Source organism: Melospiza georgiana, chromosome 4 (assembly GCF_028018845.1).
Source record: "Melospiza georgiana isolate bMelGeo1 chromosome 4, bMelGeo1.pri, whole genome shotgun sequence".
NCBI classification, from domain to species: domain Eukaryota; kingdom Metazoa; phylum Chordata; class Aves; order Passeriformes; family Passerellidae; genus Melospiza; species Melospiza georgiana.
Window position 1 is genome coordinate 72,069,749 of NC_080433.1, and position 13,990 is coordinate 72,083,738.

The following is a 13,990-nucleotide window of genomic DNA, read 5'->3' on the forward strand; positions in this document are numbered from 1 at the left end:
GTAACACATCATCCTTCAGCTAACAACAAGCCCTCTTCTTTTTCTTTACTTCCTTTTTTCACCCTCTAAATTAGCTGTACAGATTAGTGCAGGGCATTTCTCAAAAAAAAGGAAAAAAAGGAGAAAATCAGTGAATCAGTGAATCAGATTACACTGAATGTTTCACCATTCATTAAAATAACTCCTATTTGAGGTCTGCCCTGCTGCTGTGTCTTGGAGATTTCCATCTACCTATATAGAATTAATTTTATAGTATTAAGCATTTAGTAACTTCTTGAGTGCTGTGTCCACACAGGCACAAGCTGAAATAACCATCCCTAGGTCACCTCACAGCAGGAATTCTGTCAGAGCTTCACTGTACCAATAAATATGTAAGGAGCTCCACTCAGTGGCGAGACAATGTATTTCCAACTCTGACATATGCAAGAGGAGAAAGGAGTCTTTGGAAATGTAAATATGTATAATTAACACATCTATTTAATTGACTCTCTGCATTATTCATTGTAATCATAGCACTAGAATCAAAACATTTTACTAAGACAGCTTTATTGTCAGCAACATTTCTGACAGAATTCAATCACTGGAACATGATACACAGTTGCCCTTTCAAAAACAATAAAACTCAGTAATATCTCATATTTATTTTTTATTTTAAGCTTGATAAACTTCCATTTGTAGGTAATAACTTTTTTTCATCTTCCCTTCTTTTTCTTGTACCATGTCTAGACTTTCTTGAAAAACTGAAGCCTATTTCACAGTTCCTAAAAAAATGGAAGCCTATTTCACAGTTCCTCCTCTATTAATAAAGTAGCTACAGAGGGTTGTGCCCTCTGAGAGCACAGAATTAGTTTTATTTTTTAAGAATTTTATTTTTAAGCAAACATATTCAGACTGTGGGGAATAAACTATTTAAGTGAAGGTGCTACCAGGTAGAAAGTCCTGGTAGAAGCAGTCTGATTGAATGCTGAGTTAGGCTTAGCACCAGCTTTGGAGACTTTAAGAAAAAATGTAGACAGGTTTATTTTCAGAATTAATTCCATATGTTCTTAGTCATATTTTCCAATACTCTGTAGTTCTGCTCAGCCTAGTGGGATGTCTAGATTTTATAGGGTTCCCACGTCCATCATTTTTCTCCTTTTCTGATTTTCAGCTACTTACTGGCAAATTTGATGTACATTTGCTTTTCTCTGCCTGTTATGGATTTTGTGCTGTCCTAAGTGGATGTCAGAAGCTTTGTGCAGGTGGAAAATCAAGCTTCATTTAAGAGAAGACAAAATCAATCAAAGCTATGAACTCATTAGAAGTAAACTTCCCCAGACACAATCTCCCCATTATTTTTGTTTCTCAACCTTGAATTCTAAGCAGGTAATTTAAACTTAATACAAAGTTTTTCTTTATAGTGTCCCTTAGGATCTTTTTTTTTTTCCCACTGAAAAAGTTGACAACATCAGTTAGCAGGAGAGTTTTAAAAAATGTAAACCTAAACAGCATTTCTAGCAAGGAGGCTAGGCTTAGGCAAGATTTTGTAAAATGTAAATGTAGAAGCAATAAAATTTTGTTTGGAAAAAATCCAGAAAATCTTAAAGACACTGGAAAGGTCCACATGCCAACCTGTGTCTCTGAATGGAAAAACTGTTGATCTACGATACAGTGTCAGTATGCCTGAAAATGAATCATGAAGATACAAAACCTTTAGGAGTTACTTCTGAGAACCCTGGGGTGAGAAATAAAATACCAGAAGAACGTGAAATACAGTGCCTATCTTTTAAATTAAAAAGCTGTGGAAGTCTGCAACTTCAATTTTCGGTTAATGCTTTAAATACTTTTCCAAGTTGTAAGCATTAAGAGAAAATGGAGACGATTTAACTGCCCATCATTCTGATTCCAGGTTAAGAGAAACACCACGCCCCTCATTTCTGAGTAAGGGCAGTGACACAATACAAGTGCCATCCTTAGACGCTTCTGAGGGCAAGTCCACACAGCACCATCAGCTTGTCTTTGGCATAAAAATGCCCAAACAGGTGGGTGCTGCTATCCCTGAAATTCCTACATCCTTCAGGGCTTTCCCATCGCCTTCCCAGCTGGAAAGGCTGATCAGTGAGCCAGGAGGGGAGCTGGGCCTGCAGAAAGGGCTGGGCTTCTTTTTGGCAGGAGTCACTTGCTGCTGGTTTAGGAGAGGGCAGGGCACTGAGGGACCTTGGTCACAGCCCTGGAGCCACCTGTGGATGGATGGAATGGTGAGTTCTGTTCAATATTTGTTCAATGGCCAGTTCTGTTCAATATATTTATTGATGACATGGATGAGGGGATTGAGTCTTTCATCAGTAAATTTGCAGATGACACTAAGCTGGGATTGTGTGTCCATCTGTTGAAAGGTACGAGGGCTCTGCAGAGAGAACAGTTCTCTCTGGATGGGCAGAGTCTAAAGTTTAATGAATGAAGTTTAATAAATCCAAGTGCCCAGTCCGGCATTTTAGCCACAATAACCCCCTGCAATACTCTGGGCTGAGGACAGTGTGGCTGGACAGGGAAAGGGTCCTGTGAAAGGGACCTGGGGGTGCTGGTGGACAGCAGGCTGGCCATGAGCCAGCAGAGTGCCCAGGCGGCCAAGAAGCGGGATGGCGGACGGGGATGTGGTCACTATTCCCTGAAGGAGCGGGATGAGGGGACTAACGGGACAGCGAGGAGCTCGCTAATTCCCTCGTGGAGCGGGATGAGGGATGAACGGGACGGGGATGAGCTCGTTCCCTCACGGAGCGGGACGAGGGATGCACGGGTCCCTCACGGAGCGGGACGAGGGATGCACGGGTCCCTCACGGAGCGGGACGAGGGATTAACGGGACGGGGAAGAGCTCGCCGTTCCTCCACGAGCGTGATGAGGGATGAACGGCACGGCGAGCAGCCCACCGATCCCTTACGGAGCGCGACGATGACTGAACACTTCTCTCACGGATCACACGCAAGGGACAGCTCGGGCCCGTCCCCCTATCGGGGCGGCGCCGCAGCGGCCGCGCCCCCGCCCGTGACGCGCGTCCGCCGGGAAGCGCTTCCTGCCCGTCACTTCCCCCGCTGCCGCCGCCGCCGCTCCCGCCGGGCCGCCGGACTCGTGCCCCTGCCCAGGCCCCCGCTACCGCCGCCGCCATGGCCATGAGGCAGACCCCGCTCACCTGCTCCGGCCACACGCGGCCCGTGGTGGACCTGGCCTTCAGCGGCGTCACCCCCTACGGATATTTCCTCATCAGCGCCTGCAAGGGTGAGCGGGACGGGCCGCTTTGTTCGGGATCCCCCGCCCCGGGGGTGGGCGCGGGGCAGCCCCGGCGCTCGTAGGCCGCGCATCGCCGAGCCGAGGGGTGGCGGTGGGGCGGGAGGGGGCTCGGGGGCTGTCTGGCCACACTCGGGGGGTGACACCGCCTCGCTGTGCTCTGGAATGGCGAAGGGAGCCGACAGCCGGCTCTCTCCGGGTGCTTCATTGCCGGGTTAGCCCGGGGGTGTCCGAGCCCGCATGCGCCCGGTCGGGATCCCGGCTGCTGAGGGGGTGGGAGCTCTCCAGAATGGCTTGTTTGTAAAAGTTCCTGTTTCCATCGCCTGTGGATTTAAAGCGAGCTCTGGTTTGGCTAGGGCAGCTGCCTTGCCCTGCTGGACACGGCGTGGTGAGAACTCTGTGCTCACTGTGGGAATAGCGTTTTATTTTCGTGCATGTGTATTTTAATCTTTTGCATGCATAAGTTTTAAGCCCTTTTCTGCCTTGAAGGGCTTCCACAGCTCTACATCTTGCGTGAACAACTCTTTGATAGCCTTCCAGAAAAAACTGATTATAGGAAAGGCTTTCTATTACTACTTCATTGTTGTATCGCTCTGTGTTTTAATCATATCTCTCTGCAACCATGAGATGTGTTTCTACATATCGATGACTTCGTAGTATTGTTCCAAAGTAAAAAAAAAAGAACAAGCCAAATTTGTCTTGGCTGAAAAAAACTTTAGTAAAAATAAAACCTAAATGAAATGTTCCTTTCCACCTTCCTTCTATCTTAAGACAAAGTTACAGACTATTGCCAGGAAACTTCTGTCTCATTTGCAGCAGCATTGGAATGTCGGTACAGTTTAGATGCATGCAGCAAGTACAGCTGCACATGTGAACTCATTTAAACGGCTGAACCCCTCTGCAAAGAGTGGCTTTGTAAAGTATGGGGTATTTCCATGCACTGGTACAACGGAATATTTTTTCTTCTAAAAAGCTGCTTCCTTCTTTTACCGTGTTACCTGACTGCCGGTTTTGTTTCTGTGAAGATGGCAAGCCCATGCTGCGCCAGGGGGACACAGGAGACTGGATTGGCACATTTCTGGGTCACAAAGGGGCTGTTTGGGGTGCCACCCTGAACACGGATGCCACTAAAGCAGCTACAGCAGCAGCAGATTTCACAGCGTAAGTGTACACTGTTTTCTTGGTCTCTGTTTTGATTTTAATCTGTAGCTCTTTGGTGACAACAATCTGTACTAAATTACCGATTCATTTGTTTCTCTTTAGTAACTGTTAGCTTATTTTGGGCTAACCAAATTAAAACCTAGATTTTTGCCTTCTTGAATGTAGCTGCAGTTAATTGTGTCATGCTGAACAACTATGATTGCTTCTTGATGTGCTAATTATACTGGTTTACTTAACTTTTCTGTGCAGCTCTAATTTCTGGCACTGTAGTTATAGCAGAGTTGAGAGGGGGATTTTTATTTTTCATCTAGCAGTTAGCCTCGTTTTATGACATGAAACTTCTAGTGAATTAGTTCTTCCATGTTTTACGTTTTGTGCTGTTTGCAGTATTAATGAATATTTTGCAAGTTGAATCTTGTTAGTAGAGGGCAAATTTTATTAATGAAGTTGCAGAGAGGGGCCACCTTTGTCTTCAAACTAAAATGTTAATTGGTTTGCATGGTCCTGAAGAAGAGCATAAAGGAAAAGTGGTGGCATAGTCCAAAAAAGCTCTAGTAAAAACATATAAAATATTCTTATTGACTAACTAGGTTATAACTTATAAGAACGTAGCACTTAGGATAAAATGATGTATCAGGAAAGATTGCTTACAAATTCATCTGACTGTCCAGGTTGATTTGTGCTGATGCTTCTAAAATATGAATATTTCTTTTTGCTGTTTAGCAAAGTGTGGGATGCTGTGTCAGGCGATGAACTGATCACACTGGCTCACAAACACATTGTCAAAAGTGTGGATTTTACACAGGTATGAGAAACTTTTATACCTTATTCCCCAGGGAAATAAGCTCTTGAGTATGTTTTGCTATTAGCTACTTTTTTGATTTTTTTGTTGTAAATCTTAACAGGTAAATAATACTGCTGCTCGTTTTTAGGATTGTAGGGTTAATGTAACAAGTGTGTTAGAGGCTGTCTGAGAGAAAAAGCTGTGATTTTAACTCACAGACAAAGGTTGTGTTTTGGTTCAAAGTAGAGTTGACTCTCTATAACTTCTGTTTCAGGATAGCAATTATCTGTTAACAGGTGGACAAGATAAGCTCTTGCGTATCTACGACTTGAGCAAGCCAGAAGCAGGTGAGTCTGCTCTTAAAACTGACTCTTGGGGGGCTTTTTTGAGTTCAGTAAAACTGCTGAAATTAAGGGACTGCTTTCTGGTATGAATCACTAAGAACAATGTTGAGGGTTGTTTTACAAATGTAATGTCTATGACCTTTTGGTGTATAAGGGTCCCCGAATTGCTTGGGGTTGGACATCACCTGGTTCCAAACCCTCTTCTAATGGACTGATTAAAGCCCCATCCAACCTGGTCTTGCACACTTCCAGGAATGAGACATCAAGCAGAGCATGTTTCAGTTCACTGCAGACACACTAGAAATTGGACTAATAAATTAAAATTTAGTCATCTGAGTGAAAGACCAACTCCCACATATTTAAGAGTGTTTAAATTCATGTTGATACTGACCTGTTGATGGTTGATAGGAAGCCAGAGAACATCGATGTTCACCTAGTGAAATTTTTGAAAGGCAGTCAGATACCCAGTTTGCATTTATCCTGTTCCTGGAATAAGATCTACAAATAAAGTCCTAAGTGCTTGAAGTAATTCTACAGTCTCTAGTAGAGGGAAATCTGTGCAGCTTAAGGAAGCCCCCAAACTACTGCATGATGTTATTTCATTTTATTACATGTATTAAAATATTTGGCTTTCTTTTAAGAACCTGATGTTGTCAGTGGACATACTTCTGGCATTAAAAAGGCCTTGTGGAGCAGTGATGACAAACAGATTCTTTCAGCTGATGATAAAACTGTCCGGTAAGAAAAGTAACTTTGGCTTTTCTGTATTGTCATGCTCTGTGTGAGGATGAAGTTATCTTATTTTGGAAAAAGATACGAGTAAGACAGGTTACCTGATCCTAGATTAGTGTAGCTGCATGCCTGATACAGCTCTGTTCTGCTATCAGAGATCATTTTGGTAATAGTTCTAATTTCCCCATAAATGTGTGCTGTTCACAGATGTGTTCTCCTTGATAAGAAGAGGTGAGAACTGCATGTAATCAATTTATGCCCTTTCTATTCCTGAAGAAGATGAATTTATAGATGAGGTCTCTTGCATACACGCTGTCCTGAGCTACTGCTGCTTTGTCTTCTTCGCTTTCCTAGTGTTAAAGATAGGCAAGAGCTTAGTCCTGTTTGTTTTCCTCCAAATTGTAGAAATGCAGCAGTCAGCTAATGAATAAAGATTTTTATTTGTAACAGCAGCACCATTTAATTTCTACTTAGATACTTCTATACTGCTAGATATAAAACTTTATAATCCTCAATGAACCTCTGTAAATTGGGATTAGTACCTCTTTGTCTTTTGAAATAAAAAGACAGAATAGAATCTTCAAGCCTTGCTTCAAGGTCTGTTGCTTAGAAGACTTAAATCAAGATTTTTAATCTCCAGGAGAATCACTGAGTAGTTATAGTGTATATACCATTTAATGTTGTGGCATTAAGCTGCAAAGGTAAAAGTATTTTAAAGAAGGGAATATATGTTAAGCCTGGCCTAGGTGAAATAAATGCAGATAAAGCCATGGAAGATCTGAAATACCTGTGGAATAAAACCACATTCCTTGATGGGTGCCTGTTTTGATGCAGGTCTTGCCATGGATGTGAGGTGGAAATTGTTTGATTTGCAGAAGTCTGAGAATCTTTTTTTCCCTTTTTGTTTCCTTTTAAGCCTCTGGGACCGGAGTACCATGACTGAGGTGAAGTCACTAAATGTGGCAATGTCAGTGAGCAGCATGGAGTATGTTCCAGAAGGACAGATACTGGTGATAACCTATGGGAAGACTATTGCTTTTCATAGTGCAGAAACGTGAGTCCACAACTCCCAATTTTCACAGGTGGAGTCATGGCTGTCTTGTGGGTAAAAACTGACTGTGCAATGCCAGAGTCACCAAGCTGTCAGAACTGGCATCTCTATGATGTTTCAAGAAAGGAAGTTACATGCTTAAACATATTCCAGAAAGTAGTTCTGTATGTGTGAGCTTTTGTTTTGCTTAATCTAAACTCATTTCTAACTTGACAAGCATGATTTGCAAGTATCAAAACTTGTTTCAAAACTCTGTGGGGTTGTATTTTATTTCTGGGAAAAGCAGTTGAGATTAGTAGAATCCAATTCCTTTGCTCTCAAGATTTTTTTTTTAATATGAACTTTGTTAACAAACTTTTCTCCCTCAGTCTAGAGCAGATTAAATCATTTGAAGCACCTGCTACAATCAATTCTGCATCTCTTCACCCTGCGAAAGAATGTTTGGTTGCAGGTGGTGAAGATTTTAAACTCTATAAATATGACTATAATACAGGAGAAGAATTAGGTATGTTTGTCTCCTATAATCATAAAGAGTTCTGAAATAGGTATTAATAAAATAATGACCAGTAAATGAAACTGTTGTACTCAAATGAGGTCTTAGCACAGCATGCTGTGCAGGAGGATGATGAAAAGGTATATAATCAGTTAAACATTTTTTGCTATCTCAGTATACCTAATATTCTAGAGCTAATTAAAACTTCTATTCAACAATTCTGCACCTATTTGAAAACATTTCTCAATCTGTATTGCTATCATAGCTGTATGCTAAATTGTCATACTGTTCATTAAATATGTTAGTTACAAGATTTTATGAAATATATGACATGCTGGCCAAATTTGTTTCAAAGAAAAGCACATTTTCTTACTGATTCAGTCCTCATTTAAAATTGTTTGTGGAAGGAGTGATTGAATGAACAGATTATGTGTACCCCATGCTGCTGGCTTGCTTTGCAGTTTTGTCTAGAATAACTAAGCATCTTTTTCCTTGCAGTTAATGAAACATTAATATCTTAATTAATTATTAAATGCCTAAAGTAGCCATTGCTGACACACCCATTCATTCACGGAAACTGTTTTGTATCAGAAACTGATTGGTTTGTACTTAAATTTCAGTTGTTGGCTGAAATTTGAAATTGACAGTGTTGACGTGTTCCCTTCAGAATCTTACAAAGGGCACTTTGGTCCCATTCACTGCGTGAGATTTAGCCCCGATGGAGAGTTGTATGCAAGTGGCTCTGAGGATGGAACACTAAGGCTGTGGCAGACAACAGTAGGGAAAACCTATGGCCTTTGGAAGTGTGTAGTTCCTGGTAAGTGTGTGCTGGCTCCTGGGGAAACTTGGCAACTCCTTGTGCACCTTTGAAGTCTATCATCAGTGATAAACACTGAGTTTCATACAGTAACTCCTCTGTTCTGAGGGTTTCTGATCATATCTGTTAGGTTGAAGGATGTACTTCTGCAGCTGTTGTGTAAGCAGTTAACATCACACCCATTAAGCTTTTTGAATATAGACACTTTGTGGGTATTTAAGCCAAGAGCCTGATGTATTTTGTGTTAAGGAGTAGAAATATGTGATACCACTTCTATAATTCTGAAAGAGAGACTCTCTAGAAAGAAGTGTGGTAGTTTTAATTTATATTGTACTCTGGTTCTTTCAGCTTGGGGAGAGGGAGGCAACAACAACACGTGGATATTCATTAATAGAATTACTTGCTCAAGTGTTTTTCCTAAACACTGAATTACATGGAAATTAGCTTTTTCTTTTTTTTTTTAATTAAGGTGGGTGGGTGGAACTGAAGGTATTGACTGTTTTTCTGCTCTTTCTCTACAGAAGAGGAGAATGCAGAAGCAGCAAAAGCAAGGACTACCCTTCCAGGAACTGCAGAGGAGGAAATAGGTAATGAACTGAACTGTCAGCTTCAACTGCCTCAGTGTTAAAAGATAGTCAAGATAATAGCATTCCTTAGTATGAAAGAAGTACTTTCCCTCAAGTGCTTTCTGGTATTTTTCAAAAGATCTTTGAATGCATTTGCCTGACGTTGATTATGTGGTAAGTGTCAGACTGGAGCTGTGCAGGCAGAACAGATGGGGTAGAACAGCTGGGTCAGGTTGAATGGGAAAACAAACTGAACTGGGCTCCTTAAGCAATCCCTGCAACATTTCTTTGGTTTCTATATCTAAAGTGAAATTAAATAACACCTTTTTTATTTAGTTGCAGAAGAGATTGCCTCTGAAAACTCAGATACAGTGTACAGCTCAACTCCTGAAGTGAAAGCCTGATTACTGCAGCTGTTACGTGACACGTGGACATGCGAGACTAAATCAAGTGAGCAGTGACAGACAGCAGCCTTCCAGAGTGCGCTCCCTCCCTGGGGCAAAGATGGGCAGTAATTGATGAGAATGCAGTGGAACTGGCTAGGTGTTGTCTGTAAGAGAACTCAGCATCCAAATAAAAACCCAAAAGACAAGTAGTAGAGTTCTGCTGGCTTTTTGGCATAACTGCCTACTGTCTTTTCAAAGAAGTGTGCAAGCCAAGATCCAGTCTCTCCAATCTCAATTAGACTCATTGTAGTGTGTTTTCATTATTACAAAGAAGAGATACAATGGCTTTTACCTTTTTTTTTTTTCCCTTGGAAGTTGGAAGAATTGGCTCTAGTTGAAAAGAAGGGATTATGTACTTAAAAGTATTTGGTTCGGGTTTCGTTTCATTGTATGCTGCTTCTGAATGTTTAACTGTTTTCAGTTGTCTAAATAAAAAGCCTCTCCAAACTCATACGTTACTTTTGAGCGTTGGGTTCATGAAATGGAAAAGCAACTGCATTAATCACGTAATCCTTGGCATCTTGGGTTTGTACTATACAGAGAGAAAGCAAAAGAATGTTTTAGTGTTGGTACAGAGGGTGGCAAGTTCTTTGATCTGTAAGCTTTGTATCTTTTTTATTCTTTCAAGTTTGAATGTAAACATGAGTCTCTAAAAAGAAAAACAGTGAAAATTCCTAAATTAAACGTGCTGCCTAAAGTATTTGGTTGTACATGAAAATATCAGAGGCTGGCTGCAAATCTGTGTAAAGCTTGGGTTTAGTCCTCCAGACTGGATAAAAAAGTTACTCTTTCAAGGTTACAAATCATATTTTCTTCATTAAAGAAAATAATTGCCATTCTTCCACTTGTCATTTCCTTTAATGTTATGCTGAAAGCTTTACATAATGCATTCTGTGAGGTGTATTTATTCACACACCTTTTTTTTTTTTTCATATTCATACCTGTCCTTATTGTCCTGTTTTTGCAGACTATACCTATTTGCAATTGCCTATTTGAATTTCATTCTAAAAACAAGCAACTCTGATTTACAGCTAAATGGTTCAGTCTTGCTAATTCCACTAAGGCTTTTGAGGACTCCATCTCTAGTACTTGAGCATAAAAATTTTAATTTAGAAATTGGATGTGTTTAAAATTAGAGATTTTGAACACCTTGCTCCATGGTGAAACTTCTTGCATGCTGTGGGTTTTATTCCATGTTTGCAGTAGGTTCTATAGCATTTCATAGATCTGGAATAGAATCTTGGAAAGGAAGAAAACCTTTAACCTTGAGTTCAGCTGTTAACCTAGTTGTTCCCAAGTTCACCAGAAAACCATGACCCTTATTCTACATTTATGGCTTGCTCTGGGATGCACAGAAATTAAACAGATAATAGTCATAGAAACTTAATACTTAGTAATGGCTACTAAAATACTGGAAGAAATGAAAAAATCCCAAGAAAACTAAAGGACTGTTATGAACAGGTCTTTGAAAAGTCACCAGTAAGGGTAGCAGCAAAACCCAGATTTAATATTAAGTGACGGGACAACAAAGTTCACTCTACTACTTACAGGACAGTTAAGGCACACCAAGGAAAAACAAGCAACAACAAAACCAAACAAAATCCAGGCAATCAAAACAAATTAACCAAGTACTGTTTAGAGAGATGTGTGTGTGTTCAAGTGGCAAAAGGATAGTGAGAATAAAAAGAAATAAGCTTTTAGGCTTTACCAGCACTCAACAGTAATGTTAACTTGTACCTTAAACCTAACAATTTAACAGGAACAGTGCTTAACTTCAACCTAACTTAAAAATTTACCATAACAATTTAACAGAGGAATAATACCTAACAGCATTTAACCTAATTTAGGACTTAACCTTACTTACAAGCCTATTTTACTTAGATATCTAAGGTAACACTGTTTCATCTGAGACAGTTAGAAAGTGTGGGAACAGGGATGTGCTGTTCGGGCAAGAAAAATAATTTCCAAGGCTGTTCCTAAAGAAAACAAGAGCTCCCTAGACAGCAGCAGTTCCTGGAAGCAGACAGTGTTTCTGATGAGCTCGAGTGGAGCTGAGCTCAGTGCTGTTTGTCAAGGCCAAGGCATCACAAGGATTTCTTAGATGACAGTGTGGCCTGGAAAAGGAGGAGGAGGATGCACCGCCACAAGTACTTGAAAGCTTGTAATTTTTTGGACTGCTAAAGTACACAGTGCAAATGGTATCTATACTTCTAGAGTGACTGCTGTCTTGAAAACCATTTTTTCTCAAAGCACACATGCAGTTTTGGTATGGGAAAAGCAAAAAGGAAAAGTGTCCTCATGTTTCAGAGCTATGGCCCTTCCCTGCTTTACCCGATGCCGTTGTGAGTTTGAGGTTTCTTAAAGTTGGAAACTGTTTCATGTAAACGTCAGTATTTACAATGTACATCATATTTTTCAGGAGAATTTGTGGGCTTTTTTTTCCAGTCCTGGAAAAAATGTAAAGGCCGTGACGTTTTCAGTGGCTTTGTCACCAGAATTTCATTCTATGGGTACCACTAGAAGTTTTACAGGTTGGCAGGTTTGTTAACCCCGTGCGTACGTGTGGCACCAGCTCCTCCTTGAATGGACAGTGCTTTGACTCATCCCCAAGAGCGGGTTCAGCCTTTCCAAAGGAGTGGCACGTCCCTGGGGAAAGGAACGTGCCCGCAGCAGCAGGGCCGAGGCGCGGCCGAGCCGGCCCGGCGCGGTCCCCACGTGGCGGCGGCGGAGCTCTGCGCCCGGCCCGGCCCCGCCGCTTCCTGCCCGAGCGGGGCGGGCCCGCGGCCTGCCCGGAGCTCCGGGGGCGGAGAGCGGGGCCATGGCCGGCCGGAACCCGGGCACCGAGCTGGGTAAGGGGGCGGCGGGGCCGCGGATCCCCGGTGGGCGCTGCGGAGGCCCGGGCGGAGCGGGGCTGTGCCGGATCCGGCTCCCCACGCCCGGCCGAGCCTCCCCCGGGCGGCTGCGGGACCGCGTTCCTCTGAGAAGCCGAAATAGGAACAGCCCTGGGGTTCTGTGCGTGTTCTGACACATCCCGTGACGGGGAACAGGGAGCAGGCTTTGGGACTGCGGGTTAAATGCGAGTTGCCGTGTCACACGTGGCTTTGGCTTCAGGGTTCCGAGCAGGAGCAGAGTTTGTAGGACGGCTCTGAGCCCTGGTCCTGTCCCTGCAGGGTCAGAGGTTGGACAGCTCTGCAGCCCTGGTCCTGTCACAAAGCCGGACCTGGTTCTCTCCTGCACGCCGTTCTGGTTCTCACAGGATTCTTCCTCCCCTCTTTCCCACCAAGAGATTAAAACCACTGCATTTGGGCTCTGATTTGCAAACTCGAGACTCCACCTCCTCTGATCGTTCTTGTTGCTCACTCTCTGGGGAGGGGTAAGGATTTTCCAGGTGTTTGCAGCTGGTCTCTGGGTCTGAAAGGTGGCTGTGCCTGAGATAAGGCAGGGAAAGACTTTCTCTGCCTTTTCCTGGCTGGAGCTGCCTTTCTTCTCATTGCTGGGGAAGGGCAAAGTGCTACAGCTTCCTCAGCAAAACCCAGTTGCAGCAGTGGGATGGATTGAGGCGGTGAGACTTCTTCCAAGATGTGATAATTTGGTCATTATGAGTAGGGTGGACAATGAAGTGGAGGAGACACAGGGGTGGCCTCATGGAAGAGGGGGAGCAAAGGCCGGCTGGTGTGGAACAGTCAGGTCTCACAGCTGGCACGGGTAGAGTTCAGGAGATTGTGCCATCACGTGCCTGTCATGACAACAAGCACAGGCACTTTTAAATTATTAGCCTGCGGATGGACAAGTGAGAGCTGTGTTTCCATTCACTGAAATTGTGGAAATGCTGCAGCTTTCAAAAGCGAGATGTGTAATTGCTCTCTGATGTCCTCATTCGTGGGCTGCTTGTAGGGACAGGTGAGTTTCACGTGCAGTCATCCGAAGAGCTGAAACAAACATTAATAATGTAGATGACAAAACATCGCTGTTAGGAAAAACAGCTAACACAAAACTCTGCAAATACACTCCAGTTACTTTAAACTAGGGGTGTGTCATGCTTTTTCTTAGTAAATTCAAGCTTAAAATTAATTGATGTGTGGAGCATCCAGAAACTTCAAGTCAGCTCAGTTCTGATACTTGTTGACATGCCTTCCCAGGGATCTTTGTTTAAATCAGTTGTGTTCAAAATGAACTGTGTTAGATATTCAGGGCAGGTGTGGGAAAGGCAATGGTGTGGCTGTCACCATGTTTAAGTGGCAGCTTCTAGCATCTGCCTTATGCTGGCTGCTTTAAAGAGAGAACTGCACCTTTCTGCCATTTGCTCTCCCACTAAATACATATCTGAAATACAG

At 42.7% G+C, this 13,990-nt stretch overlaps 2 protein-coding genes across 4 annotated transcripts in view; both read left to right on the forward strand.

Moving 5' to 3' along the window:
• Positions 1–3,070: 3,070 nt before the first annotated feature.
• STRAP (serine/threonine kinase receptor associated protein) lies at positions 3,071–10,497 on the forward strand. Its single transcript, XM_058023036.1, has 10 exons — positions 3,071–3,253; positions 4,288–4,423; positions 5,147–5,228; positions 5,482–5,554; positions 6,193–6,289; positions 7,200–7,337; positions 7,703–7,839; positions 8,495–8,644; positions 9,166–9,231; positions 9,547–10,497. The coding sequence occupies exons 1-10, from the start codon at positions 3,142–3,144 to the stop codon at positions 9,612–9,614; spliced, it is 1,059 nt and encodes a 352-aa protein (XP_057879019.1). The 5' UTR covers positions 3,071–3,141; the 3' UTR covers positions 9,615–10,497.
• A 1,943-nt stretch (positions 10,498–12,440) lies between these two features.
• The window catches only part of DERA (deoxyribose-phosphate aldolase), a 45,453-nt gene continuing 43,903 nt past the window's right edge, over positions 12,441–13,990 (forward strand). For all 3 annotated transcript variants that reach the window (XR_009114386.1, XR_009114387.1, XM_058023037.1), the window contains exon 1: positions 12,441–12,505. Coding sequence is in view for 1 of the 3 variants with exons in the window: in XM_058023037.1 (XP_057879020.1) it covers positions 12,475–12,505 (31 nt within the window). In the remaining 2 variants the exon portion in view is untranslated. The remainder of the gene's footprint in view (positions 12,506–13,990) is intronic.

Excerpts from the sequence above, each read along its gene's own strand:
- STRAP (XM_058023036.1), top strand. The coding sequence starts at position 3,142 with ATGGCCATGAGGCAGACCCCGCTCACCTGCTCCGGCCACACGCGGCCC. Across the intron at positions 3,254-4,287 it reads CCTCATCAGCGCCTGCAAGG|ATGGCAAGCCCATGCTGCGC; the intron begins GTGAGCGGGACG and ends GTTTCTGTGAAG. Across the intron at positions 7,338-7,702 it reads GCTTTTCATAGTGCAGAAAC|TCTAGAGCAGATTAAATCAT; the intron begins GTGAGTCCACAA and ends TTTCTCCCTCAG.